This window comes from Wyeomyia smithii, chromosome 2 (assembly GCF_029784165.1).
Source record: "Wyeomyia smithii strain HCP4-BCI-WySm-NY-G18 chromosome 2, ASM2978416v1, whole genome shotgun sequence".
In the NCBI taxonomy this organism is placed as follows: Eukaryota; Metazoa; Arthropoda; class Insecta; order Diptera; family Culicidae; genus Wyeomyia; species Wyeomyia smithii.
The window spans coordinates 100,031,484-100,058,628 of NC_073695.1; the positions used below are offsets into that span (position 1 = coordinate 100,031,484).

The window sequence follows — 27,145 nt, forward strand, 5'->3', positions numbered from 1 at the left end:
TGCATTTTAGCCGCATCGTATGGTGCGATCTGGCCGTTTGAGGCAGTTTGAGGAGCTTTATAATTTGTCAATATCAAAATAGGCATGGGACTCTTTAATTTGAAAAAAAAAAAAAATAAGATTATGAGCAAATTTAAGTCATAAAATGATCGTTTTATTTTTTTCCATCCGATATCGATTTACAACTTTTCTTGAGGATTAATATTATATAGAACATTTGTTGTATCAAGCCTTATACTGCTAACTATTTGAACCAAATAGTACCAACACTTGATATCTTCAGTTCGATTTTGCTTTGCGTTCACATTACTTTATCAGAAAATTTTTTGGAGTAAATTTTCCAAATTCACCAACACTCTTCGACTCAAGAATCCTTGAATTATTCAATCACGCGCTAGTACAAAAACCATTGTTTTGAATTATCATGCAGACAAATTACATGAGCAATTCACACTGAAACCAGGCCATTAGGTGCACAAGGTCTTTCGAATTTGAGATAAATGCACATAGTTGTTAGAAATATAGAAAAACTGATAATGCCATTTTCGTTCGATCGAATTGATTGACCCCTCGATCACCTAGAGGTGAAATAGTTTCTAGAAATGTTGATGTTTTAGCAATTCTTGATGTTTTATTTGAACTATATCTCTGAAATTCGTTATGGAACCTACTAAAAGTAGAACTTTTCTGTAAAGAGGAATGATAGGGCTTTCATTTCATTTCAAGTGTTTATAATTTTGGTTGCCATCTTGAATTTGGTTACCCTTTTGGATTATATCAGAAAAATGCGATATCCGACCCTGTTCGCAACTACCGATTTTTAATCGGTGCAAAAAATGTAATTAAAAAAATAGGTGAGCATTATTGAGATTTTCTGATATAATCCAAGATGGCGGTCAAATTCAAGATGGCTTCATCACTTCAAATGAAAGCCCTATCATTCCTCTTTACAGAAAAGCTCTACTTGTAGTAGAGCTAGCTCAAATAAAACAGCAAGATTTTCTAAATTTCAACTAGAAACTATTTCACCCCTTGGTGAGCAAGGCGTCGACAAACTCGATCAAACAAAAATGGCATTACCAATTTATTTCTATTTCTAACAACTATGTGGATTGATTTAACAAGATTCCTTTCTTTAACTTTTTAATCTATTTTGTTGAAGAACTATTTCGTCTGATGATGGCCTTCAGATTAAAAAGTATATTAAAGTTCGTTCTAACCACTTGAGTAAATATTATAGTTTTTTGATCAGTGTTGCTGATTATCTTTTTCGTGCTCACCGTTGTGAATAACAAGAATATTGAGATACAGCAGTGATTGTACAGTAACAATAGTTAAAGGCGTACTAGCACTATCTAATAGAAAAATTGAGAGTTAATTTAATCACTGCACTATCTAGTGACTGCAAACTTTTTGTTCAACTGAATTAATAGCAATACTTTTTGCGGGTTGGATAACAGTTTTCGAGGCAGAATAAAGAGGGAACTAAATTGATTCAAAAAAAAGTATTCTGACTGCCTCAATTTAGTTCCATAAACAAATATATTCGATAAAAATACTGTAGCAAATTATTTTTATAAGCCAAGCTACAGAGAGGCTGTTTAAGAGTATCCATGTGAAATCCAAATAAGGTGTCAAAAACAACAGTGAAAGCTTTGCAATGTCCAACTCACATTTTCATACAAAACGGATAATATTGTGTTCGTAAGAGTTGAAAAAGCTAGTTTGTGAAAATATATCAATATTATCTCTGTCATCAGTAAGGACATAGATACAAATGTTCCAAAGAATATAGTAAGGATCTGCAGATTAAGAGAATGTAGATTCAGTCAGGTATATGACAATTCATTTCCCGAGAAGTAATCATTATGGAAATAGATAATCAACGTGAATAACGACTCGAATAACGAGCATTTTAAATTAAGCTTCTATTTAAAAATTGTTCAGCTCTGATCTTATATTTTTGAATAGTTCGCCCTTCAATGAAGTCTTGATACCTTGGTAACGCAAGTTTGCCCTGAGCACTTATTCTGTGGCATTTTTTTGCACTTCTGCATACACTAAGAGCTCTAAAAACCACAAATATGGTTAAAAATCTATAATCATTTTAGGGAAACCATTACAAGTTTTAGAGCAACTTGTTTTTCGTTTTCGTCGACCAGTAAAATATATTAAAACAGAAAAATAACAGTTCATCTGGATAGTTTGTAAGGTAACACAGTAGAAATATATTTTTGTTTTTCAAAGTTTAATTTTATTATTCAACAAAATTTTTTTCGAGGGCGATACAGCGATTATAGCGATCTTGCAACTTTTCGATACGATTTTTATAGCACTCTTACAGTTTTTCCTCAAAATAGGCCTGAGTTTAGGTAATCTCTTCATCAACGGTCTTAAATTTCTTGGCAGCGAGCATTCTCTTCAGGTCTGCGAACATAAAATAGTCACTGGGAACCAGACCTGGAGGATACGGTGGATGCGGAAGTAATTCGAAACAGAATTCATGCAATTTTGCCATCGTTTCCATTGATTTGTGACGCGGTGCATTGTCTCGATAAAACAGCACTTTTTTCTTCGTCAAATGGAGCCCGAGCGTTTTCATCCTTCAAACGCTCCAACAACGCTATATAATAGTCGCTGTTGATCGTCTGTCTCTTTCGGAGATAGTCAATGAAAATTATTTCATGCGCATCCCAAAATACAGAGGCCATAGCCTTGCCAGCCGACTGTTGTGTCTTTCCACGTGTTGGATTCGGTTCCTCGCTTGCTCTTCATTCTGCTGATCGTCGATTGGAGCCATGTTTCATTAATTTTCACGTATCGATACAAAAGCTCAACTCTATTGCGATTGAAAAGCTTCAAACACGGCTACGAATCATCGACACGTTGATGTTTTTGATCGATTGTCAGCTCGCGCGGAACCCACTTTGCACACAGCTTTCGCATGCCCAAATATTCATGCACGATATGTCCAACACGCTCTTTCGATATCTTCAAAGTCTCAACTATCACGCTCAACTTCTCTTCGCGGTCATTTGAAATTATTTTGTGGAATTTGCTTTTGTTTTCTGGAGAGACAGCCTCTTTTGGACGTCCACTGCGCTCAGCTTCAACTGTGCTCACACGACCAGTTAAAAATTGACACAACCAATATTCCACAGTTGCAATAGTTGAAGCAGAGATCTGAATAACGTTTGTCAAGCCATGCTTTGGTTTGCACTGTATTTTTTCCATCTAAAAGCAATGCTTTATCAATACACGAAATTCGGAAATTCGAATAACAAAAAATGCGGTAACTCACGAATCAATCGATCGATTGCTGTAAAATTTTTTTTTTTTATTCTCGCTTATTTGCCGTCGGTCTAGTTCCGCCACTGTTGTGGCCAATCACCGACGCCCAGGGAGGCGACTCCACACCCAGGAACCAAACTCACGACCCGTTTATTAACGGACCGGCGCCAACGGCTTTACTTCCTCATGCGATGGAAGGCGTTATCCCAGAGATTTTTCGCCTCAGAAAATCTCCCGGTGTCGGCTAGGATTGAATCTAGACTTGGCTAGGATTGATCTAGTTCTGTCAAATTTTGACACATATCCATGGAAAGATGGTGCTTTGTGATAGTCAAGCACATTTTTTCAAGAGGTGCCACCTAGACGTCAACCTTATAAACTTTTCAGCCGAACTGTTTTAGCTGTTTTTTATTTTATCAAATTTTGAAGGAGAGCTGTTTTTTAAAATTCGCTTCATATATCAAAAACCATCAATAAACCACCGTGCGTATCCGTTGAAAAAAGTTACATAAATGTTTGATGGAGACGCATCTGATATATTTGAAGATGGATTAAAAAATTCTACTTCCAAAATAAAGACTAAACCTTTCCAAACATTAATATCTGTGTAAAATTTCCTAAGATATCAAAAATATCAATCAAGCCAAAATAAAATTTTTTATTCAAAATTTTCAAATGTCTAAAATCTGTAACTTTTGAGTCCGATTCTGATTTGTTTGGGCATCAAAATAAATTTACCTTTCAAGAAAAAATACCAAACTGTACTTTACACTTCAAATAAAAATAAGTATGCTAAAATCATGACACAAGGAATATTATGCTGTGTTGAAAGATTCAAGACCGAGAGAACTGATGTTTTTTAAATTCCTGAAGAACAGCTGTTTTTATTTATTCTGAAAACAGATTTTAATTAACCTTTAATGTCGCTTGCTTAATGTATCAGAAAGCATTAATGAACTACCATGCGTCTCCATTAAAAAAAATTACTGAAATGCTTGATAGAGATCTCCAAAGTAAAAAATATTTTTTCAAATATTTGATATATGAGTGAAATTTCATGAGAAATAAAAAAAATATCAAACGACAGAATGGTTCAAGAAATGTCTTTTTTTCTGACGTAGGACGTCTTTGTTTTCTAAACTAGATTACACTTTGTGAAATTGAAAATGAAACTGGCAAATATTGCGTCAGATTTCAAACGATTATAGCGAGCGAACGACTTGATGCATCTTGGTAATTTATATGTCGGTGAATAGATAAAACGTGTAACAATGTATTGATATAATTTTCTACATTATTGCTTTACTGCTTAATGGTGGAAAAGGTGAAAAGTTCCAAGGTCAATCTTTCCCATACATTTTCCTCTTGGCTTGCTTCCCGAGCACAGATAACAATAACATGGACGAAATAAACTCCACTGCCTACATATTTTGACTCAACAAAGTGTTTTGGTTTGTTCCTCTTTCTCCAAGCTGTGTGGCCACGCCCTAATGGCAAAAATCTACGCTGAACTCGATACAAAAGTCTGCGTATAGAAAATTCAGCTTCAGTCTTGTTTGTCACGCAATAGCGAGTGAAGTATAGCTGTTAGAGGTACGCGACATTAAGAAACGAGAGCTGCATACGATTCAACTTCCAGGCACCGCGGAGCATGTTACCTTTATTTTGCATACGGCAGCAACAGTACCCATCGTACGCTGCAGGATATTTTGCTGGCACAGTTACTGGAGGGCATAGCAGAAAGCAAATTTTATGCGCGGCCAACAAAATATTCAATGCTACCGGTAGTGGTGCGATCATCAGCGTACTGTGGCACACATTTCGAGCTTAAGATTATGAAATCAGTTCTTTTTAGAACTATAAATATTTGAAGGTAAGAGTTATGAGAATTTTCGCAACTACTACTCTTGTAAAATTTTCATGTATTCATGCATCGTTAGTTTTACAATAACGACCATCAAATATATTTTGTAGTGTTGCCGATGAACAGTTTATCGTAGCATATAATATATATATTTAGTCTTACGTCACCATTTCATACAACCCCTAGGGCTGTATACCTTGTAGTATTTCAAAATATTCAATTTGCACAAACTTTTGAAACCGATTTTCAATTTTTTTAGCGTTAAAATGCTGGTAATTATAAGCATTTCGAAAAAAAATCTAAATACACCTTAAATAACAAAGACTATGTAAAAATCATTATACAAACCGTATTTAACTGTTTTTAAGGATTCGAAACCGAGAAAACTAGACCTTGATCGTTTGTATTTTTTTTGGATTCTTTAAGAAATTTTACGTTAAGTATCAAATTTATACGATGGGTATTGTTTTGTTTTTTTGAGAACAGATTTTTAATAAATCTATACTGCACTAAATATATAAGAAATTATGTATGAACCACCATGCGTTTCGATTGTTAAGGTGACTGAAATGATTTATGGAAACGCCTCTAATTTAATTTTTATTTGATTTTTGTGTAATATTCAGTGGAATTCAAAAATATCAAACGACAAGGTCTTCTAGGGTTTAAACCTTCGAAATGAAATAAATACAGGTGTTGTCATGATTTTCGCATAGTTATCGTTATTTAAAGTACAGTTCAGTTTTTGTTAAAGGCCCTTTATTTACAGTGGTCAACAAATGTGAAAAAAAACACAGAAATGTACATAAAAGTTTTCCCATAAGTAAACGTAGAAGTGGCAAACCTGGCGAGCAATTGCTCTGCGCCCTTTCGACGCACTTCCGAACTTGCTAGGGGCATCAAAATTCATAGGAATGGTTGAAAAGCTACAATCTTTCAGATTTGCCCAGTTTTAGCTCTAGTGAAAAACCTTTGTTGAACAGTGCTATATTTAAATTGACGCCAAAAAAGTTAAAAATCGGTTAAACGGTTAGAAAGTTATAATTTTTGGAAAAATGAAACTTAACAGAACAAATTGATTTCTTGACCCACTTTATTTCAGAACGTTTCATCTTAAGGCCAAAAAAGCGGGTCCAAAATTTTCGGAAAAAATTAGTACAGTGATTTTGAACGTGATCGGAACAATGAAAAATAGGAGGTTGTATCCAAGACTCGACCGCATAACTGATGTAGAACTACGCACACTATTAACAAATGCATTGTTGTAAGTGTTTCATTAATGAGTCATAAAGTCTACTAATGCTTGCTTTGTGCTGCCTCAACAGTGGGGGAGACACTGAAAACACGAGCTGTAAAAGCTGTAAATTCAGTAAATTAGACGGCCGCTACAGATTTAAATTGCTAGTATCCAGCACAGATTGTTCGTTTGAGTTATCAAAAATTTATTAACCTTCAAATACTTGTTCATTTGCCTTGAGAAAGGCATTTTGCTGCTCAAAATTGGATTTGCTGATGGCAAACTTTATGCTGCCTCAGTAGTGGGGCAATAACGGCAGTCTGACGACACACGCTGAGAAGTGAGAAGAACCGCGCTGCTCCTGAGACATGTTGACCAACCACAGGGCAAGTGAATTGTTTGATTCAAAGGCAACCATAGGCGCAACCCACTCCTATCCGCTGCAATCCGCTGTTACTGCTGAATTCTGATATCTTCTACTACTGCTGCCAACGTTGTGGACGGTCTAGCCAGCTTACCTTCCGACTAATGAATGTAGTTGATTCTACCAGAAACACTCTTTTATAGCCGTAGGTTGCTACGAAATAGGCCACGCCTTTCTGTTCAGTTTTACCATTCTCTAATGTTCTTTAGACGAATTATTCCACAATTCGCATTTGATTTTTGTGTACAGCGAATAAATCGGCGTTTCTCTCACACACGCAACGATTTTAACCCGTATCGTGTTCCGGTTTGTAACATCAAGCGATTTCGTTTGCTCACTGTCGCGTGTTGCATCATGTTGCAACTGAGCAGCTGGCAGACGACGAAATTCTGTTTATGCTGATTGATTGAATTTCAATTTATTCCTGTAAAGTCGAATTGATGTTAAGGTGTTCTAACAGAACAGGGCGGTTTGTTGTTCAAAATCGGTTATGCTGATCTCAGCCTTTGTGCTGCCCCAGCAGTGGGGGGATTAGGTAAATAAATAAAGTAAATTTTTTGATCGCGACTGAATTTGATTGCTAGGATCCAGCACAAAATGCTTGTGTTATTGCCAAAAAGTTATTAACCTTGAATTACTTGTTTATTTGCCTTGAGAAAAGCATTTTGCTGTTTAAAATATTTAAAAGCTATTTTAGCATTCAGTAAATAAGACGGCCGCGACAGAATTGTGTTTTCTTTGACTCAGCACAGAATGTGTTGTTGCCAAGATAAAGCAAAACTTTATTGCGGGAAGAAGGCCGAAGCTCTTAACTGGCATATCGAGACGTTTGGTGCTACCTCGCTGCTGCTCAGATACGTGATGTGATTTGTTTACTGGCGCAACCCGCTGCTGCTACTTTTGCAATTCGCTACAATGCGGCCAACTTGTTATACGATTTTGTCGACCGTTTTAGAGAAAGGCAGCAAGCGACCAATCAGAGGACGTAATTTTCGTTTCAACAAGGCTTGACAATTTTCAATAGTACAATAGTTCGCCTAATCAATCAACACTTTTCTACATTTGGGTGGATGCGTGTATAATTTTCCAATCAATTGCTGCAAGAATCAAGGAAATCGGTTGAAAACAAACCGATTTATAAGCATTTAAAAAGGGACATATTTCGTCCCCTTTTCGTTAATAGTTTTCCTATTTACATCCCTATGTGTTAGGCTAAAGAAAAACGTAGTTCTACGTCAAAAATCCGTTTTGAACTATTATGTAAGGAATCACTCTTTGCGATCTTTTAAACTACCTGGTGACAGCCATCTACCAGCTTAGTATGACTTTTTAGCAATAGGTTGAGCAATAAAATATTCACACCAGCTAAATCTTCACAGTTCAGCTTTCTCCAGCATTTAAATGACAAATGAACAGTCGTTATGTAAATCAGCTTTCTTCATTATTTAGTAGTAATATACAGCAGACTTGATAAGTGACTTCAGTGTGTTGTCATCACTATCATCTACTTTACATAAAAAGTTTTTTATTGAAACACCTCTTCGGTTTTTGTAGAGCTGGTTTTCAGTGTTAGTTCAGCGAAAAAATAACTAAAAAATCAGTGATTGTACAAACAGGCAACCATTTTTACCATCATGCAATGTTCGTTCGACCATGGAAAAATTCGTTCTAATTTGTTTTAAATAATTGAGTTTGTAGAAAGACTGAATTAACCGTGCTTAGAATTTTTTATTAGGCTATTGATTATGGATTTTGAAAAATTGAAAAACTAAAGTTACGTTAAAGAAGCCATAACAATGGTATTTTCAATATAGTATTTTATTGCTTGTGACACCAGAAACTAACTGCTTGCTGAACAAATATTTTCGGATTTTTTTGTTTATACTGCAAAAGCAGTTTATAGGAAAAAGTTAAAGTTAACCAAACGTTAATCTTGTTGTTTAGTTTAACGTAACATGGTTCTTTCAAGGTTTTATAATAGCTTAAACAGCTAACTAGTTGTTAGTTGTTATGTTTGTTATAAAAAATAATGAATTACAGTAAAATGCGGTTGAAAAAAAAGCAAAAGAAAATGTCCTAGAGCTCAAAGTGAAAAAAATTAAAGATTATAGCTTTTTAACCGATCCTGTGATTGGTTCTAGCGAAGTTGGTAGTGCGTAAAGTCCTAAGAGACTTAAATTGAATTCTCCCGTAAGCAAACAGTAAACGTAGCAGCGACGAACCCGGCGAGCAATCACTGTGCAGGCTTTTGGCGCTGGCTAGGAGCCCCAAACTTCACAAAATTTGTCAATTTGTTAAACGGCTATAATCTATCTTATTTTTCTATTTTGAGCACTAGGGCAAAATCTTTGTTGACCAGTATAATATTTGCTTATCTATCACGTCACAGTAATGATTTTTTGAACAAAAAGATATATCGTTGTAACCTTAATATTTGGACGTAAATCGATGTTTATAAAAAAAACAATATTCTACATTCTGCATAGAATGACACAGGCCAACACAGGTGTCACAACTGGAAAAAATGAGAATAAACAAGTTTTTAAATGTATTCCTATGGTATTGTGCTCAGTTTCAGAATGTAATCCCATATTTGATAGTATGAACGAGTTTTAATCTGGACTTTTCTAGCATATTTGTATTTTTGGCTTATGCTGACCACAAATTAAACCTTACACGTTTAGATGCAACTGTTTTCAGAATTTTTTTTGACGTGAAAATAATTGCTGAAGTTTCACGTTGAAAAAGAATTTAGTTTTTCCATGCCTCCACTGTCGATTTGAACTTGAACCGTCTATTACAGCAAAGTTCATTCACATCCCACCCCCGGTTTCGCTTGTTTCCCTTGTCATGTACCGATCAGAAAACATAATAAATCTTGAATCGTTTGCTTTTCTTGGCCGACCATGTGGCGATCGGGTTTTCTTCCAACCAACCATGTGATCCTGCACATTCGTTTCCAATACTATAAACATGTCAACGCGCCGTAGTCGCCGTCTTCAAATTTGTGAAGGTCCTTCCTGATTGACTGCACACATTTCCCCTCACATCTATTTCAACCGCATATTTAATTTTAATGCACACATGAAATTGTTATTTCATCCACCAAATGAACGACAGAAACAGTTTCCATTTCAATCACTGCCACCAGAAATAGACCAGACAGAAAAATACTTAAACGGTTGCAGCCAGTTAGGAATGCCAAGCTGTGAATGTTTGCCAAACTGCAAAACTAAATTGTACCTGTGCGTACGAGACTAATTAAAAACTAAATCATCATTGCACTTTCGGTTGCCAAAAAAATTGATGCTTTCATTCGTTCAGTAAATTGGATTATTTTTACCTGGTGAGAAAATGAATTTTGCTCGTTGCTAGCGTATTCAGCCTTTCATTGTATGATTTCCGCCCCAGCAGAGCGGTGGGGAAATATTGATCGACAACGGCAGGAGTGAACACCGGTGGAACGAGCTGGAGGGAAATTTCATTTTCTACCGAATGAGCCAAAGACAAAATCCGGCCAAATGTTGTTGTACATATCACCGAGATGCTGGGTGAGGGAGTCTCTACACAGCAAAAATTTTCCTTCGATTTCCTCATCGCCTCTCGCTTTCGCTTGTGGTGCGCCGGCAGTCGCAGTCCACGAAAGGATGCTGCATAAGTCGCTTTCGCTCTTTTGTTCTCGCTCGAGAGCACCAGTACTGTGTTAGGGCAGGTCTGCAAAGCGTTCGGTTCGGTGTTCTGTGTGACTGCGCCGGTACCGACGGGATGCACCAACATCATCGGAATTCGCTCTTTAACTGGGTCAGTAGAGGCAAACAGGAGCTACACTGACACACAGAAACAGGTGCAGCAAGTAGCGGGTGACAGGGTAAGCAGAGGTCCTGCCCTCTCTGTCGCTCCTGCACTGCCGGAATAGCGAAAGGATGTTTAGACGATTGAAACGGCAAGTAAAAGTGAACGTTCCGTAGTATTAGAAACGCCGGAAGATGAAAGGGAGTTGTTTTGTTGGTGCGAATGATAAATTGGGTGAATCAAAATGGTGCTCTTAGGAAAAAGCGATGCGTAACTCATTTTATTTCATGTGAAGCACCATGCGTCCACTTTATTTCCTATCGGTTAATGGAGCTGCATTATGATTTAACTATGATACAAGATCGAATATGACCGTGATTGTTAAAATTAAATTTCTTTTATAGTTAGATTAATAATCACGTTTTGAGTGTTTATCAGTAGAAAAATCTACTAAAAAAATCAATAACCCATTCCACTGCAACGCATGATGCTTCCAAACTCTTCCCAAACAAAGCAGCAATCGATATCAGATCACCATTACCCCCAATATCGGTCAATCTTGAAGCCGTAGGCGAGTCTCGCTTGCATCTTGCTATGCTACAGTTCAATTTCGAGCGCTTTATCCGGCTTCTGTCCGAGAATGCAACAGCCTATCGGCACGTACAACCTAGGATAACACGCACACGAACCAATCCAATTGTTATCAAACACAAACACGCTCGCAATAGTGCTGCTCCCGCTCAGCACGAGAAGCACAGCACAAATCACACTGCCAGCGAATGACAGTAGCCGAGAGGGAGCGTTCAGAAATCGCCCCAATGTAGTCAGCGTTGAGTAAGGTTGTGAATGTTCCCCTCTATCCTTTTCACCGCCCCGTTTGGCGCACTCAAACAGTGTGAATGAAGCACTGAAGTCTGCCTCGCACGGCTCCTTTTGACCCCCTTCCACCTTGGTACCCAACCAGGATGTGATGATGATAATCTCTTTGCACTGCAACGGAATCGTTGTTGCTGCTGTTTGGCAAGGCTAGCAGCTAAGGGTGACTGCGATAAAGAGTGCACTTTCAGCCCGCAGCTCGCTCCAGGAAGTTGTGTGTGATTTTTTTCTAGTTTAAGGAAAACTTCAAATTGCCACTATTCTTGAATGCATGTGAATAGAAAATTCGTACTTCTCACGAGTGCAGATAGTGTGAACGAATTGTCTTCCGAATCAGAGGAATTTCTAATGCGGAAATGCACTTCTTTTTGTGTTCTCACGAACTTTGTATGTGCAGGCGCACTGCTGCGGATTGCATAAGCTTGGGCGTTTAAATGTCAATCGATGCATCTGAATGAAAGCGGATTCAAATGTCACTCCGTGCCAGCCTACCGACCGGGTGGAAAGTGCAATATGTGCTGATCGCAATCCTTGCTGGTTCTTGCCGCGCCGGAATGCTCTGTGCAAGGCATTAATTTTACACGACCTTTGGTATTTCACTTTCATTTGCTGGAGCGGAAAAAGGGGATACTTCAGCACCTCAGTGCTATAGTGAATGTGCATTCAGAGTCAGACATTAGGACGATCGGGGCCGATGCTTTCTCACTTTCTTCGAGCCACAGCCTTCGAGCCAGGGAGTTAAACAGGAAACGAGCTAAAACGGGTCCAAACCCTGTTATGCGACGAGTTCGCGTTTGCCACAGCCGAGTAAATCGATAAATTACGATTTTAAACATGTACAAGTGAAAAGTTTCGCCGTTCTTCAGCGGCTGGTGGCATTAGGTGAAGTCTTGGTGTCGGCTCTGCATTACATCGGGAAAGGTCAGGTTTTTTCTCCCATAGAGGGTGAAGTGAGTGTGAGTGTGAGCAGTGCATATATGGCATCATCGTTATCGTCATACAGGCGCACGGAAATGCACTGCGCCACTGCTGCTTGCTACTGTTCGGGCCGTAACACGACACAAAACGGTTGCATAACCCTTCGCCATGCTGACCTTGATTTTCTCAACCAGTCTATAGTAGAACGGTTTGATCCCCCTTCCTCCCTTCGTACCGTACCACCCCGAATCACGCAGAGCAGGACGATTACGACGACGACTCTCACCTTGAGACAACAAAGGAAATTTCTAACCCCGCTTCTACATTGTTCGTTCTGTTTTCCACTTGCAGGTAATCACCATGGCCGGAACGCAACCACCCCGGAGCGCAACGCCAAACGTCCAGCAGGACTACGACGTAACGCGTATGCGAGAGGAAGACTTTGAACGGTTGGCCGTGTATATCGTGCCGGATGTGGCCTGCGAAAAGGGTGTCCCGAATCGGGCGGAAAAAACACTGCCCCGCAGTTTGACACTGAAGCCCTCGTTGGTGCTGTCGACGCCAACGACGACGGTAAGCAACAGGACGGCCCGTTTGGAACCCGTGTGGTGCCGACGGAGCGCACGTTTTCCGTTGCAGTATTCATACTGGTTCTCTTGTTTTTCATTTTTCTTCCTGCAACCCAGACTGAGGGAGTATGGAGCACAGGAGTGATACCGCGCGGAACCCGTTTCGGCCCGTTCGAGGGTGTCCGGACACCAAGCCATCCCAGTGACAAGCAGCTGTGGCGGTACTTCTGGAGGGTGAGTTTGAAATTTCATTGTTTCGCTATCCTCTTTTTACCCTGTTGCGTTACTCATTTCAACTGAACACACTATTACCAATTTTCTTTGTTCTTTTCAACTGCAATTTTAGTGTTTTTGTTTTACGTAGTTCGTAATTAAAAGTATAGTAACATAGCAACTCCCTTTATCATGTAGTTTATCATACGGTTCTCATTATTTTCTGTTTGAAAATTGAAGTATTTTAAAACACACTGGAAAATTTAACCGTACTTTGAAGTTAACCTTTTGCTGACAAAACAGAACTCAACTACTTGTCACTAACTGTAAATTAACATGCTCTTCTAGACATAATAATAGTTACTTATTAGTTTGCATTAGTTTTCGAACCAGAGAACAGTTTTGGTTGCAAAACGTTGAACAGTTTGGCCCATTGACCACAGAAAGCAAAAGATAAATTCCTCATACAAACTTTCCTCGAGCTGTCATTTCTTTATTCCGAGATGACAAGCTGGAAGCACTTCATAATATTTCGAGATCGCATCTGTTGTGTGCAATAAAGGAAATAAAAAAAATCACTGATTATTGAGCCGTGTCAAATAAATTTATTAGACAACAAAAATTAACTCTTAGTTGCATCAATAAGAAGTGCTCTAGTAATACAAAAATACTTCAAATTTGGATTATATTAGCTGAGCGTATTAGTAGAGTGATATCAAAAACTAAAACAAATTTCCAATAAATTCTACTCCACGCAAACCTGAGTAACTTTTGCGTTCTTTCTATTCGCATAAGTGTTGATCTGATTTTGTCCAAACAATATACGAAAATCTTGACGCAATGGTCAATACAGTAAACTACCTCGAAACAGAATACAGTAAACTAGCTCGGAGCAGATACGACAGTTTTCCGACTTTTGTGCAAATCGAATTTTTAAATTGAAATCTGTACTACATGTTTACAAGCAATACTAGGGGAACTGCTCCATTATTCATTTCAGCCCATATATTTATCTCATACAACATGAAAACACTATTGAAAACAGGAAAAAAACGCATATTTTCTTCTTAAACCAATCTGCTTATCCATGGGATGGATTGTTCTTAGTTCACTTTAGTTTCCTCATAAAGCATAATCCTCAAAAACTCACTTAAAAGCTCTAAATTATAGTCGGGCATCTGCACTCGAAAACTCATTTAATTAAATCACCTACCTCAGAAAACAAAATCCGCGCATTGTTTTATATGGCTACAACGGGACTCGTTCGGCGGCCACCCAAAGTTTTTTTCATCACTAGCGAACCACTTTATATTTCAATCACTAAATAAAATCACTCACTACACTAAGAATATTTTAATCTTTGAAATGTTCACACTAAATTTTCTAAAACAAGTTTGAATTAGCAGAAACATATGAGATGAATTTCTACAATTCCTAAATTTCAACTGTATGTATTTCATCTGTTTCCACTGCGTTGAAGAAAAACAAAAGTTGCCAAATCAGTTTCTGTTAACACGAAAAATCATACTGAAAATGTTGAATTATTCCGACATAATTGACATAAATCGACAGCACTGCAGTGGTTACCTAGGTTACCAATTTTGCACGTAAACTACTAAAGCGGATATCAAGGTAACCTACTACGACGGGCTGCGGCTACGTTCATTCATGATAATGCGATTAATTCATTATCAACAGTGTGATGAATATGGGGGCATCGTGAGATGAATAATTGAGCAGTGATTTAAGTTTTGAGATAGATATGGAAGCGTTGGAAAAATGGTTTGATGGCTGAAAAATTAGTAAGCTGAAACGTAAACTATTTTGTAGTTTCTTTTATTAAATTTCACCGAAAAAAATCAATTGAAAACCGAGAAGATTAGTTTATTTGTTCAATGATTTCGTGAAATTTGGATGTTTAATCCGTGCATTCTGCGTGAATATCGGCTTAATGAGATGAATAATGGAGCAGTTCCCCTATTACTGATAAATAATTTGTAATTTTTGACGACAGAATCACGAGAAAAGCCTGTTTAGGGGAACTGCGGGGGGAGAGTGAAAGCCTTGGGGGACATCAAGAGAGACTAGAATCGGATTTGTGTACTGTCCGGTAGAATATGACACAAGCCATTTCAGAAGTTCTAGCTCAAGCAATTTTTTGCAATTTAAGGAGTAGCATTGGTATTTCGATGCGATCGAATGCCTTGTTAAAGCCTGTATAAAGAACTTCTAAGCGAATTCCATTATCCATTGCTGTCAGTGAAAAATTAGTAGTCGATATGAAAACCATTTTGCTTCAAAGTTTTTCGGTTTTTAATTAGGAGGATTTTTTTTCCTGTGTGGACTCATCACTGCGATCAGTGATTACATTTATTGTGATATCACCCAGGTGTTTTCTGTACTCCGCACTTCATATTATTGGTAGTATCACTATTGAAGTAAGCGATTCGCTTATCATTCATATCCGTGCTTGTTTGTAAGTTTTCCCTTTCAAGCTTACTGTTCTACTATACCGAGCCTCTGTCCATCCTACCAATTTCACCTAGTTACGATTCCCTGGAGATAACTTTCAAACGTTACTCCTATGCCGCCGCCATAGGTGATTCTAAATCGGTGCTCCGCCAAGGATATTTTTCGACGCCAATAACTGTGAATGCTAGTTTTCTGTTCATTCTTGTTAATTTTACTGGTGGTTTGTGAAAATTACCGAGTATAGATTATACCTATGCTAGTGTTATTCATAAAAATTTCAATGTGGCATAAGCGGAATAAGACATTTCAAATTGGTTTACAACGAATATGAAATATTTGATTTATTTTCTCACTCTTATCCAATCGCTAAAAAGTATATTTGTATGGCAGTTTCTACTAGATATTGATTCGATAGCCTGTTGATTACAACAACATAAAATCCGATTGCTTAAAAAATGTTTGCAGAATGTTTTCCTCGTAGCAAAGTATCTTTCTGGAAATACTCATTCAGAGCACGAAAAAAGAATGGAAAAGTGGAAACGGAAACGGATTCAATCGGGAGAAGGAAAATGAACATTTTTCAGAGCAAAATTGTCTTTAGTTACAAAATAGTGTGAAATCGAAAATAATTTTTGCCAGCCAACGTTTATAAGTTATATCTCAACAACTATGTCAGTCGAGATTCGAGCATACGATGACTTGCTCGATTTCTGGTTTCTGGAATAGATTCAAAAATGGCTGAATACCAGGCCTAGAGACCGGAAATCAATTTCACACGCCATTTTGACAGTGGTGGGCACCGCTAACCGAAAATTTAGCTCGATAATCGCTAAACGCTAAATGCTAAACCCACATTAGCGGATTCGCTAACTTATTAATATGTAAATAATCATATCGCTATATTTATTGCTCATGTTTTGTAAGATTTGGACCACTTTGATCTGTTTTGGTTAAATAAACGAAAACAATTACATTTTAAAGCTATTTACAGTAAGAGGTTCACGAAACGGTATTCATATTTGATTTTGTAAAAACAAGAATAACAAAAGTTATTTAGCTTGCATTGAAAATAGATACTCTTAGGAATGTTTTCATGAAAATTCAATTATTATCTGAATCAAAAAAATAGAACCAAAGTTGTCATAATTTCAAGCGCATTGCAATTCATCAAAGTTCTTGGTGTGCCAAAAATTCAATCTAGACCTTGTGCTTGTTTTTCAAAATGCTCCTGTGGCTTGTACGATAACTGGAACTCCATTCTAGGGTAAAAAAAACTGACAAGAGCCATCAGCAATTCACAGTTTTTCTAAATATTTCTATTGTCGCTTCTCCACAAAATTTAGCGATTTAGCGATTAGCGTTTCGAAGGCCAAAATTTTAGCGACGCTAACAGTTTCGCTAACCAGGTCAAAAATTAGCGAAATCGCTTAGTCGCTAACTAAATTTAAGCGTCGCTAATTAGCGAATTAGCTAATTAGCGGAATGGTGCCCACCACTGCATTTTGAAATTCACGATGGTAACTTTCGGGTCGTCTGATGTCGTTTTGAGGTCTCTGGACAGCATCCCGATTCCAACAGTATCTATATTACGTGATATTTGGTCGATTTTATTTGTTTGCCGGATACCGGAAGTGACCATATTAAATTTCAAATGGCGTCCGAGGTTGATTTCCGGTCTCTGGACATCGTCCCGATTCCGGAGAAACTCATATTCGATGGTATTCGGCCAATTTTAGTTTCCTTCCAGATACCGGAAGCCGCCATTTGGGAATTCCAAAATGGCGTCAGGGGTCGTTATCCTGCCTCTAGATTTCACTCCGTTTCAAAAATACCCATATTGGATGGTATGTGACGTTGTATTTTTTAATTGTTTTTATGGTCACCAAAAGCCCCGGTGAAATCTGTTCCGTATGACTATTTTGAGAGCATATCTTCATAACACCCAAAACCATAAATATGTCCCGTGAATATAATTTTATAAACTTTGAACCAATAGTAGTAAGATTCCGTTCAAATATTTATAAAATTTTTCCGCTTCGGAACATATCACCGAAAAACCGAATTTCCAGCAATGAGAATATTCTTCCAGAATAAAACCATGAAATTTCGTCTTGTGAAACCTAAAATGGTATTCGGGTACCCCGTCGAGCACATAACGGTTAAAGAAATATTTATATATTAAAAATATAAAATACGAGGTTGGCTTTGCGAAAATAATCTGCCAAAACATGTCTATTTTGTGATTTTAATTAAGTTAGACTAGTCTTTTTTTTTCACGAATACATTGCTTATGTCTCATTTCTAGACTCTGTTAACGGTAATGTTCATTTGGACTCCTCCTGGTACATCCGAGAAAAGCATGTATTGGAAAAAACACCATTTTAGTAAAAGCTGAAAATCATGGAATTTCATTTTTGAAGTTGACAAGACACCAGGACTCATGTCTGCTATTACGGCGCGTAAAATGCTAAATAAGAATGTTTTCAGTGAAAAAATTATCAACCGGCAATAATGAATTCATTAGTCTGAAATTTCCGTGCAGCTAGCTCTGCAACGCTAGAAATCTCACTGCAGCGCGCGCGTCGGTGAGTTTATCTTCATTCGCCTTGGTGAATTTGGGAGTAGTTTTCTACGCTGTAGCGCAGCCCAGCGTTGAGAGCTTTTTATTTGTTTTTTCCACACTCATTGTCGCGCACGTACACAGAAAGCGTGGTGAGCACGGACAAAAGAGAAGCGCTCTCGTTACAGTTCGAAGCGTGTGAGGTGAAATTGGAATTTTTCTTTACCGCACAGAGGATACGGACAACTCTGTGTTGTTGGATAGATAAAATTTTGGACAATTTTGTAATACGCTAGTAATCACTATTATTTCGTTGCAAAGTGGTGAAAATTGATAAAAAGTCTCAAGGATAAATTTACGCGAACAATAAATCAACCACATGCGAGCATTCCTAGCACAGACGACGTGAATAGACACCAACAATTTCCTCTGCTATTCTTTGTATCAGAATCAAAAAAAAAAAAAAAATGACAGCGTTTCCCCGTCCCAATAAGGCAATTTATGTTTGCTTCCATGAACTTAGACTAATGTGATATCTCGAAAGTAAAAGTTTTTCGAAAAACTTGAAACAACCCTTTTTCTTGAACAATTTTTAAACCTACAGTTAGAACGTACGTAAAACGTAAAACTGATGTCTTGATAGAAAACATGTTTAAAGAAGCAACAGTACCGTACAGTATACGTGGAACATAGCGCCGCTGCAGCTGGTCTCTCGTCGTCTATCGTTGCGGCGGTACCCGACTAGAGATTAACTGTTGATCTCATGAATATGGGTACCATCACATTTATGAATTACTCAACAAGCAAGGATGGGAAAAATCGTTCAAGTGATAATTAATCAGTAGTCCAAACTGATTCTCTAGGTATCACTTTCGATAATTTCAAAAGGATATGTGGTGAAAAATTTTTATTCACGATTACTTTGATTTATTTGTTTCGTTTCGCGCTTTCGATTTTTTTTTTTTTTCACACGTGTAGATAGGTACGGCAAGCGCAAACCGAGATTTTTTTCTGGATGTTCTACGGCGTGTTGTCTTCTAGAAATATGAATTTAGATACCTACTGGTATTGTGGCCGGGGCGAATCAAACAGATTTTCAGAAAGCATGTATTCAACTATATTACTTGCAAGTTTTCATGTAATATAGGGTGGTGAACGGCTTCGGAAGTGGTTTTCTTCAGCAGGCTCCTGCATAAGATCGCTGAAGAAAACCTGCCAAAGAAAACTACTGACGAAGCCGTTCACAAGATTGAGAAAGAAAGATTGAGATTACAGTTTAGAGGTTTCAACCAAGAAAATTATCGAGAGACTTGTTTGATACTTTCTATACTTTATACTTTATGAGTCAATTTAACTTTAAACTATCGATAATAATAGTATTATGCAGTATTTACTATTTCAATGTACATAACCTAATATTTGGTAGTTCTTTCTTTATTTGGTAGAAATTTTGTCATCAGAACAGTACTTGTATGTCTCTATCACACGAGCTTTTTCTCAATCGTTTCAAACCAAATCGACAGCTAATTTATTTTAATGTTCTTCGCCTAAAGCAGGGATATCAGTAACATAAACAATCATTTCACCCCCATACTCCTTTCCACTAACAACGCTCGGTACTGGGTTCGCTTCAACTAATAATGAAAATATTTTTCTTTTCTCTTTTCCATATAAATTTCCTTCTGACCTGAACTACTTCAACTGCTTCCAAAACATGTAAATACTGTACCCCCACTTGGAAATACTAAAAGGTACAAGAGCTGCGACATGTTTCCTACGGGAATATCAAGGTATCTATTTCGAACTGTCGACCGGCTTTCGATCTGTTCAGCAAACTCGCCGTTCCAGACTATTAACTAATCAACCCCCTTTTTTCTCAACCTTTTCTCCAGATTTTCAAAGACAGTGACTTCTTCTACCTTGACGGATCGGACCCATCGCAATCCAACTGGATGCGATATGTTGCTTCGGCATACAGCTTCTCCGTCATGAACCTGGTTGCTTGTCAGCACCAGGAGCACATCTACTTCTACACAATCCGAGATATCATGCCCAACGAGGAACTGATGGTGTGGTACTGTCGAGACTTCGCCAAACGGCTTGGGTACGACATCGACCCCGAACGTGCCACCTACTCAATCTGTCGGGAGGAAACGCTGAAGAAGACTTACGCGACGATCACCAAAGCGCCAGTTCCAGCGGAGGTGGCTTACAATCACGTGAAGCACGTGATGGGGTTGTACCTGCCAGCGATCCGAACCGCACCAACACCAAGTCCGTCACCACCGGCTGCCACTTCCACGACGGTTGCACCTGCCACCGTTGTAGTTCCTCCCTCGAAGCATCAGGTTCATCAAACGGTATTGCGTGAAGCGCGCACCACAACCGAAGGGCATGACCGGTCCCCGATTAGGATTGTCATTCGCGAGCAAAGCCCACCGATGCGAGCGATTGCCAAGGAACCGGACGCGGACTCCCCAATCTCACACAACGGGAAAGAAGCTCACTATGAACATCAGCTGACTCCGAACGATGGATCGGTTAGGTCAGACGAAGGATATCACAGTAATGGGTATCATGAGGACGGGTTCACACCGCCGGAAGACTCTAGCGACAGTGAAAGTGAACACAACTACGTCCTTGATTGCTCTAAGAAAGCGATCGAACCGAAGGAAGCCAGTGTGAAGTTGGAGATTTGTGATAAGAATGAGTACCGAAAGGTGAAGATGAAAATGCCATTGAAGTATGAGTTTAAGAATAACAAGAACTTCAAGCATCCCGGTGACAAAGAGGAGACTATCGAGGAGGAAGAAGTTGTAGTGACGAGAGAAGTTAAGCCGGCTACTAGTACGGTGATTGTGCTGGAGACAGTACCGGAAACCGTTGTACCGCTGACTAAAGCGTACTACGAACCGGAAACGACGAGCTCCCCTGCGACATTCATTCGATATACCCCGCCCAGCTCTAGCATTTTGGAAACGATACTTACCGGTAGTAGACCAACGGTGGATGATCCCCACCTAAGACAACCGAACGCTACACCTCCTCCTACTTCACCTACCGAGATGGCTTACTCGTACAAAAAATCTCAACGGTATGGAACAGCCTGTAGTCCCGACTCCAGTTCGCAAACTCCCATGGAATCTGTGGAAAACGGCTCACAGCTGCTACAGGAATCCAAGCTGATCAGCATTGATCATCGTGAGTCTCAGTCTCCAACAATCATTTACAGCTCCGCTCATCGACCGCAGCAATCGCATTCGCCCAGTTTGTACGATCCCGCTGCTCACGGTTACGCCATGTACCCATCGTCGAACGGAACCGTCATCAACAGCGCTTCCAGTTCAACCTATTCTCCGCCTCTGAATGGCGGTCACTACGAGAGACTGACAACGCACACAATCCAATCCCCGAGTGGTTTTGTGCAGCTTCAGGCTAAAGGACAACTGCCACTGAACCATCCACTGATGCAACCTCTCCCGCCGCTCACACACATGTCACCCGGTCATGTATCTCCGCCCAGCAGTCTCAGTCCTGACGGTGGCTCCTACTCCCGAAGTGGCAGCCCAATGAGCCCTGGCAGCCCGGGTTCCCGCGGTTACCGGAGTTTACCGTACCCGTTGCGAAAACGGGACGGTAAGATGCACTACGAGTGCAACGTCTGCAGCAAAACCTTCGGTCAGCTATCCAATCTCAAGGTCCATCTGCGAACACACTCGGGCGAACGACCCTTCAAGTGCAATGTCTGTACCAAATCGTTCACCCAGCTTGCCCACCTGCAAAAACACCATCTGGTACATACCGGAGAAAAACCGCACCAATGTGATATCTGCAAGAAGCGATTCTCGTCCACGTCCAACCTGAAGACGCACCTGAGGCTACACAGCGGCCAGAAGCCGTACGCATGCGATCTGTGTCCGCAGAAGTTTACCCAGTTTGTGCACCTGAAGCTGCACAAGCGGCTGCACACCAATGATCGGCCGTACGTGTGCCAGGGTTGCGACAAAAAGTACATCAGCGCCTCCGGTCTCCGAACGCACTGGAAGACGACGAGCTGCAAGCCAAATAACCTCGAGGAAGAGCTGGCGCTGGCCGCTGCTGCCACCTCCGAGTGTATGGGTAAGTGGAATGCGATGCGATGGAAAAATGATTAGTTTTGTTCTCATGAATCTTTTTTTATTTCTTTGATTTAGATAAAGATCAGCAGGAAAATGAGCCGAGAGAATACTATGAAATGCAACAAATGAATCATCCGGCGAGTATTGGATCACCTCAGCTTCGGCATGTTGCTGATCACGGTTCTCCTACCCATCTGCTTAGCATGCCACCACAATCCCATCATCCGGGACACCTTTTTCAGGGTCACCCAGGGCCCGAAGCAGTAATCCAGAAAGTAGGCAAAATTCAACACTCGTCAACGATTAGTAGCAGTAGTAGCAATAATAGCAACAACAACAACAACAATCCCAATATTCTCAACGGCAACATCATCAACGGCAGCAGCCAGATGCATTACCTGGGAGGTCCACTGGTACCGCAAGGACCACCTCCACCTCCGCCACCGCAGCAAGTGCTTCATCATGTGCAACCTTCACAAAGCGTCAACACTGGCAGCACTGTGAGCACTGTCACCTCCAATAACAGTACCAGCATCGGCACCGAACCGACCAGCCGACCAAGCGTGATCGAGTCCAGCCAACCGATGATCATCGAGTGCACGTAGCTCCAGGTTATGGGCCCGGGCCCTCCAGCGGCCCGGCGCCAGGATAGCGTTATTCGTGTGACCGGTTAAACAGCAGAACCTATTTGCAAGCAAATGATGATCTTTCTCGCGTGTAAGATTTAAGGATTTAACTGTGAATACTAATTTTAAGGCTACTCTCCCCCAACAAACAACAAAAAATTCTTCCCATCTCCTTCACTGGCACACACACACTCATCTAGCTGCTAAGAGAAGCGTAAATTTATATATTTATTTTTTACTTATTATCAAGCCGAAGCAAATCAGTAAGAAAGCAAGAAGCATATTGTTAAGTGTTCTTAAGATTTACTAATTATACGTGAAGCTGAAAAAGAGAGAGAGAGAGAGAGAGAGAGAGAAAGTAGGATGGGGAATAGTACTGAAGTTTGTCATTTTTCTTGAAACTTTCAATCGAACCAGTAAACATTCTCATAGCGGACAGCTGACCAAAAAGTGCGAAGCTTCTTCGGCTGCCACGTCTCTGTAAATATAGTGTAATAGTGCGTTGGCGTTGATCGAACCCGAGCAGGACACTGGACACTGTCATCTCTCATATCATTATCATCATCCCTAGCATCGTCATCATCATTATCGTTAGTACCATAATCATCTTCATCGCCCCAGTTTTAGCAAGTATTTGTGAATGTTCCAAAATTGTAGCAACTGTATTGTTTAGTAGTTTAGGGAAACATTGGCTGATGAATAGTTAAAGTTTGGTTTTTCCTTTGGTTTAGAACGCCTAGTGGTTACGTGTTTGATGTATTTTAAGCGGATCGCCGCAACTGATGGGCGAGGGCGGTTGGAGGATAGAATAAAAACGTAAAAGGAGAAGGAGAAATAGAAGAATGACACTAATTCATACGACCAACAGACTGATATTTTTTTTTCCTTATTAACTTTAATCAAATCATCAATCGTGTATAGTGAAGGTAAAGATTTGGCAATAAGTTTCCAAAAAAAGTTGGTATAGTATTTTTTGTTTTTTTTTTTAATTAGTCGTTAGTTGTAGTGAATGCTCACACAGAAGGTACGGTTGTGGAATGGTTGCATGGCGACCGCGGGAATGATTCGGAAAGATGGACGAAATGTTTGGTATGTTCTATCTTGTAACGATTTTCAGAACAATTATTTTGAAGCAGTGAAAAAAATTATTTTCAACGGAAATTATTATTTTTAAACTATTTTTTTTTTCAAACAAATAAATTTTCATGAAACATTTCATTTGGAAAAATTTGTGTAAAAACACGCCAAACTGTTCCACCTTTAATCACTCAGTCTGTCGGCAGTCAACCAAACACACACTTTAGAGTTTTTAGGAAAATTCCCCAGAAGGCTGTCCATAAGAAAAGCGTTAATACGATAGGTACGAACCTAGCTTAATCTAATCGGGCAAATAAGTAAACAGAAAGTAGCACACACACAGCAAGCAAATTGCAGCGGAGAGAAAAATGACGAATTTCCACACCCGTGTCCGCGTCCAGCAGTGTCTCTGTTTTGGCGACCAGGACCGGGTTCTGTACATTTATTGCAAAACAAAATCTACAAGTTAAATAATAAATTTAAAGCAAGTAGTAAGAAAGAAAAAAAAACAATAAAATTGAGCAAAAACACTGAATAACATAAATAACGATAACCTACAGTTAGCTGAAGATCGGTGCTTTTTTCCAGAAACAAGGGAAGAACTTGAAAAATCTACATTATTTGCAGGTTTTTCGAACAAAAGTTTAACTCTTTATCTCAGATTTAAGGATAACCCAGTACATTTAAAAGAAAAAAAAATACATTGTATTAAGATTAACAAAGCGAACAAAGGAAACATTAAATGATATTTTTAATATTCTCGGCTAAAGCCGAACCAGTTAGCGGTTAGCGTCAAAAGCGAACACTTTGAAGGAACAATTTACGGTGGCCAAAAAACAATGCAGAACTGACACAGTGTAGACACAGTACTAAACAATCTAACCGATTTATCCAACCAAACTTTTACTATGCAAGCTGAATTAGGTAGACTGCTTTTCTCTAAAATCCAGCTGAGCTTCTGTTATTGCTCCCAGCAGGATCGAAATAAGGCTCTAGAATAACTCTATCCAATGTTTTGTAAAATCTGGCAGCTTAAAACGAACGTAGCAAAAAAAAAAGAGGAAATGTTCAAGATTTAGCAAAAAATTTAAAAGTCAAAAAATAGCCAAACAGAAAGTTCCCTAGAGAAAACAACAACCGTAAAACCAATCGCACGGAATCCTAAAAGTGTGCAGAATTCAGCAAGATTTAACTGTTTGTCATTAAAAGCAGAAGAAAAAGGTCAAAAACGCAAGCACATCCCACCGTTCTGTTGAACCCATCCCATTTTTACCACCCTCGTCTCCGCACGCTACCCTCTATCACCATTACTCGCACCTGAAGTTTTGTGAGGCTGATGTTTGTTAAACTCTTATTAGTTTTGTTTGCATGTTGTAAATTAACGAGCAGAAAAAAATAGAAACTTGTGTACTGTGTACATTGGAGCGATGAAGAAATGTAATAAAATAAGATTTTTCTATCAAAAGAAAGTAAAAATGTATCAAAAATCTTTTATTTAATAAAAAAAAATGATAACAATGAAAAAGTTAAGATAACCGAGTTTGAAGTGGCATTCGGGCAAAATGTTGATCATTTAGCATGTTTCTTTTTGAGTTGTTTGTTGCTGGTTACTCGTGTGAGGTTGATTGAACCCCGTGAAACAAAGGCTTTGCAATAAATACTATTGTAATGGTTTTCTTTGTCTCAAACCAACAGCAAGGATTGATTAGCAAATGTATTACGCAAAAAAAGAACACTTGCGAGGAGCATGAAACAAACTCCAAATTCCTTTTAAGAGGAGGTGCATTGACTGATTAAGTATAGTAGAGGTATGAACAGACCAAGCTCTGACTAGTTTTTTAACACCCTCACATTATTTTGATAACGCAGGCAGCTTTTTTCGGTTTGTTCGGTAAAATTTTCTACTCTGTATGTCGAAGCCATTTGCCCGATTACGGGAGAATTTTCTAATATTAGCGGTTCAAACAAAATGGTTAGAAAGCAATCAAAGACACAGAATGACAGCTTAGAATCGGAACACAAAATTGGGTTCGTTACCGGTGCAGGGCCAATGCAACCGCAATTGTACAGATCTGAGTTTTTTACTACACAAAATTGAATTGTGAAGAAGTTAAAAACGGCACCAGAGATGGTCGCTTGACAGACACACAGAAACACACAGGCACACCTGCAAATAATATTAACTTCACAACTAGGAAGGCATCATTAGTCCGTAGGAACCAAAACAGTACTGAATTTGTATAAAATTGGATTAAAAACAACTATAAAGCAAATAATCTTCAAGGTAACAGTTTAAAAAACAAAGTACGATAATAATTATTGAAGCGATAATGCTATGGAAAAACTTTATAAAAATATAAAATCTTCATTGAAAAACAACAGCCGTTTTATTCCTGTGCGAACTACAAAACCAAAACCACTGTTTGTAAAATAAGTCAACTTCATAGTCCGTCAAATAATGTTTTGTAAGTCTGAGTAGGAGTACATAGCCTAAAATCTGAATAATTTGTTAGTACACCTTTCTGTAATTTATGATAGCTGAGAATGTGTTCAAACCTGGGTGAATGTTCTACTAATAGCAAGAGACAGAATTGAAAGCCGATTTTATTTTTCGTAATTTTCATTGGACACATTTGCGTCCATGAGTATACGCATATTTTTGACGATTGGAGAAAAAAGAAATAATATACTCTCCAACTTTAATACGGGAGTCTACATCGAAAACCATTCGTATCGTTTTGAAAATAATTGCATGAGTTTTTCTTAGCATTTAAAATAATGCTATTGAAGTTACTACAAATTTCAAATAACTCAATACCTGATTGGACGATAATGACGCTGGTCGACAAAATGAACCCATTCCTACCACTGCAACTATTCCTATGAATTTGGTGACCCTAGCTATTACCAAAACGCGTCAACTTACGTGAGAGTGTCATATAGAAATTGCTCGCAGGGTCCGTCGCTTTAACGTTATTTTTACGAGGAAACTCATTTAAGTCCCTGAAAAATCAGCAATGGCTAGAGACACCAAAATTCACAGGAATGGTTGAATAGCTATAATTTTTATTTTTTTTTTTTCGTTTTGAGCATTGGGAATGCACCTGT

General features: G+C 38.8%; 1 protein-coding gene across 8 annotated transcripts in view; it reads left to right on the forward strand.

The window, feature by feature from the left end:
• The window catches only part of LOC129720284 (PR domain zinc finger protein 1), a 149,961-nt gene extending 123,545 nt beyond the window's left edge, over nucleotides 1-26,416 (forward strand). For 4 of the 8 annotated variants that reach the window (XM_055671742.1, XM_055671741.1, XM_055671745.1 and 1 more), the window contains 5 exons: nucleotides 12,754-12,975; nucleotides 13,089-13,205; nucleotides 19,968-20,006; nucleotides 20,109-22,335; nucleotides 22,410-26,416. In XM_055671742.1, the coding sequence (XP_055527717.1) occupies nucleotides 12,763-12,975; nucleotides 13,089-13,205; nucleotides 19,968-20,006; nucleotides 20,109-22,335; nucleotides 22,410-22,939 (3,126 nt within the window). In that variant the 5' untranslated portion in view covers nucleotides 12,754-12,762 and the 3' untranslated portion in view covers nucleotides 22,940-26,416. Of the gene's footprint in view, nucleotides 1-11,649; nucleotides 12,441-12,753; nucleotides 12,976-13,088; nucleotides 13,206-19,967; nucleotides 20,007-20,108; nucleotides 22,336-22,409 lie in introns of those variants that run through there. The other 4 variants (XM_055671744.1, XM_055671746.1, XM_055671747.1 and 1 more) reach the window with 4 other exon arrangements.
• The last annotated feature ends 729 nt before the right edge of the window (nucleotides 26,417-27,145 follow it).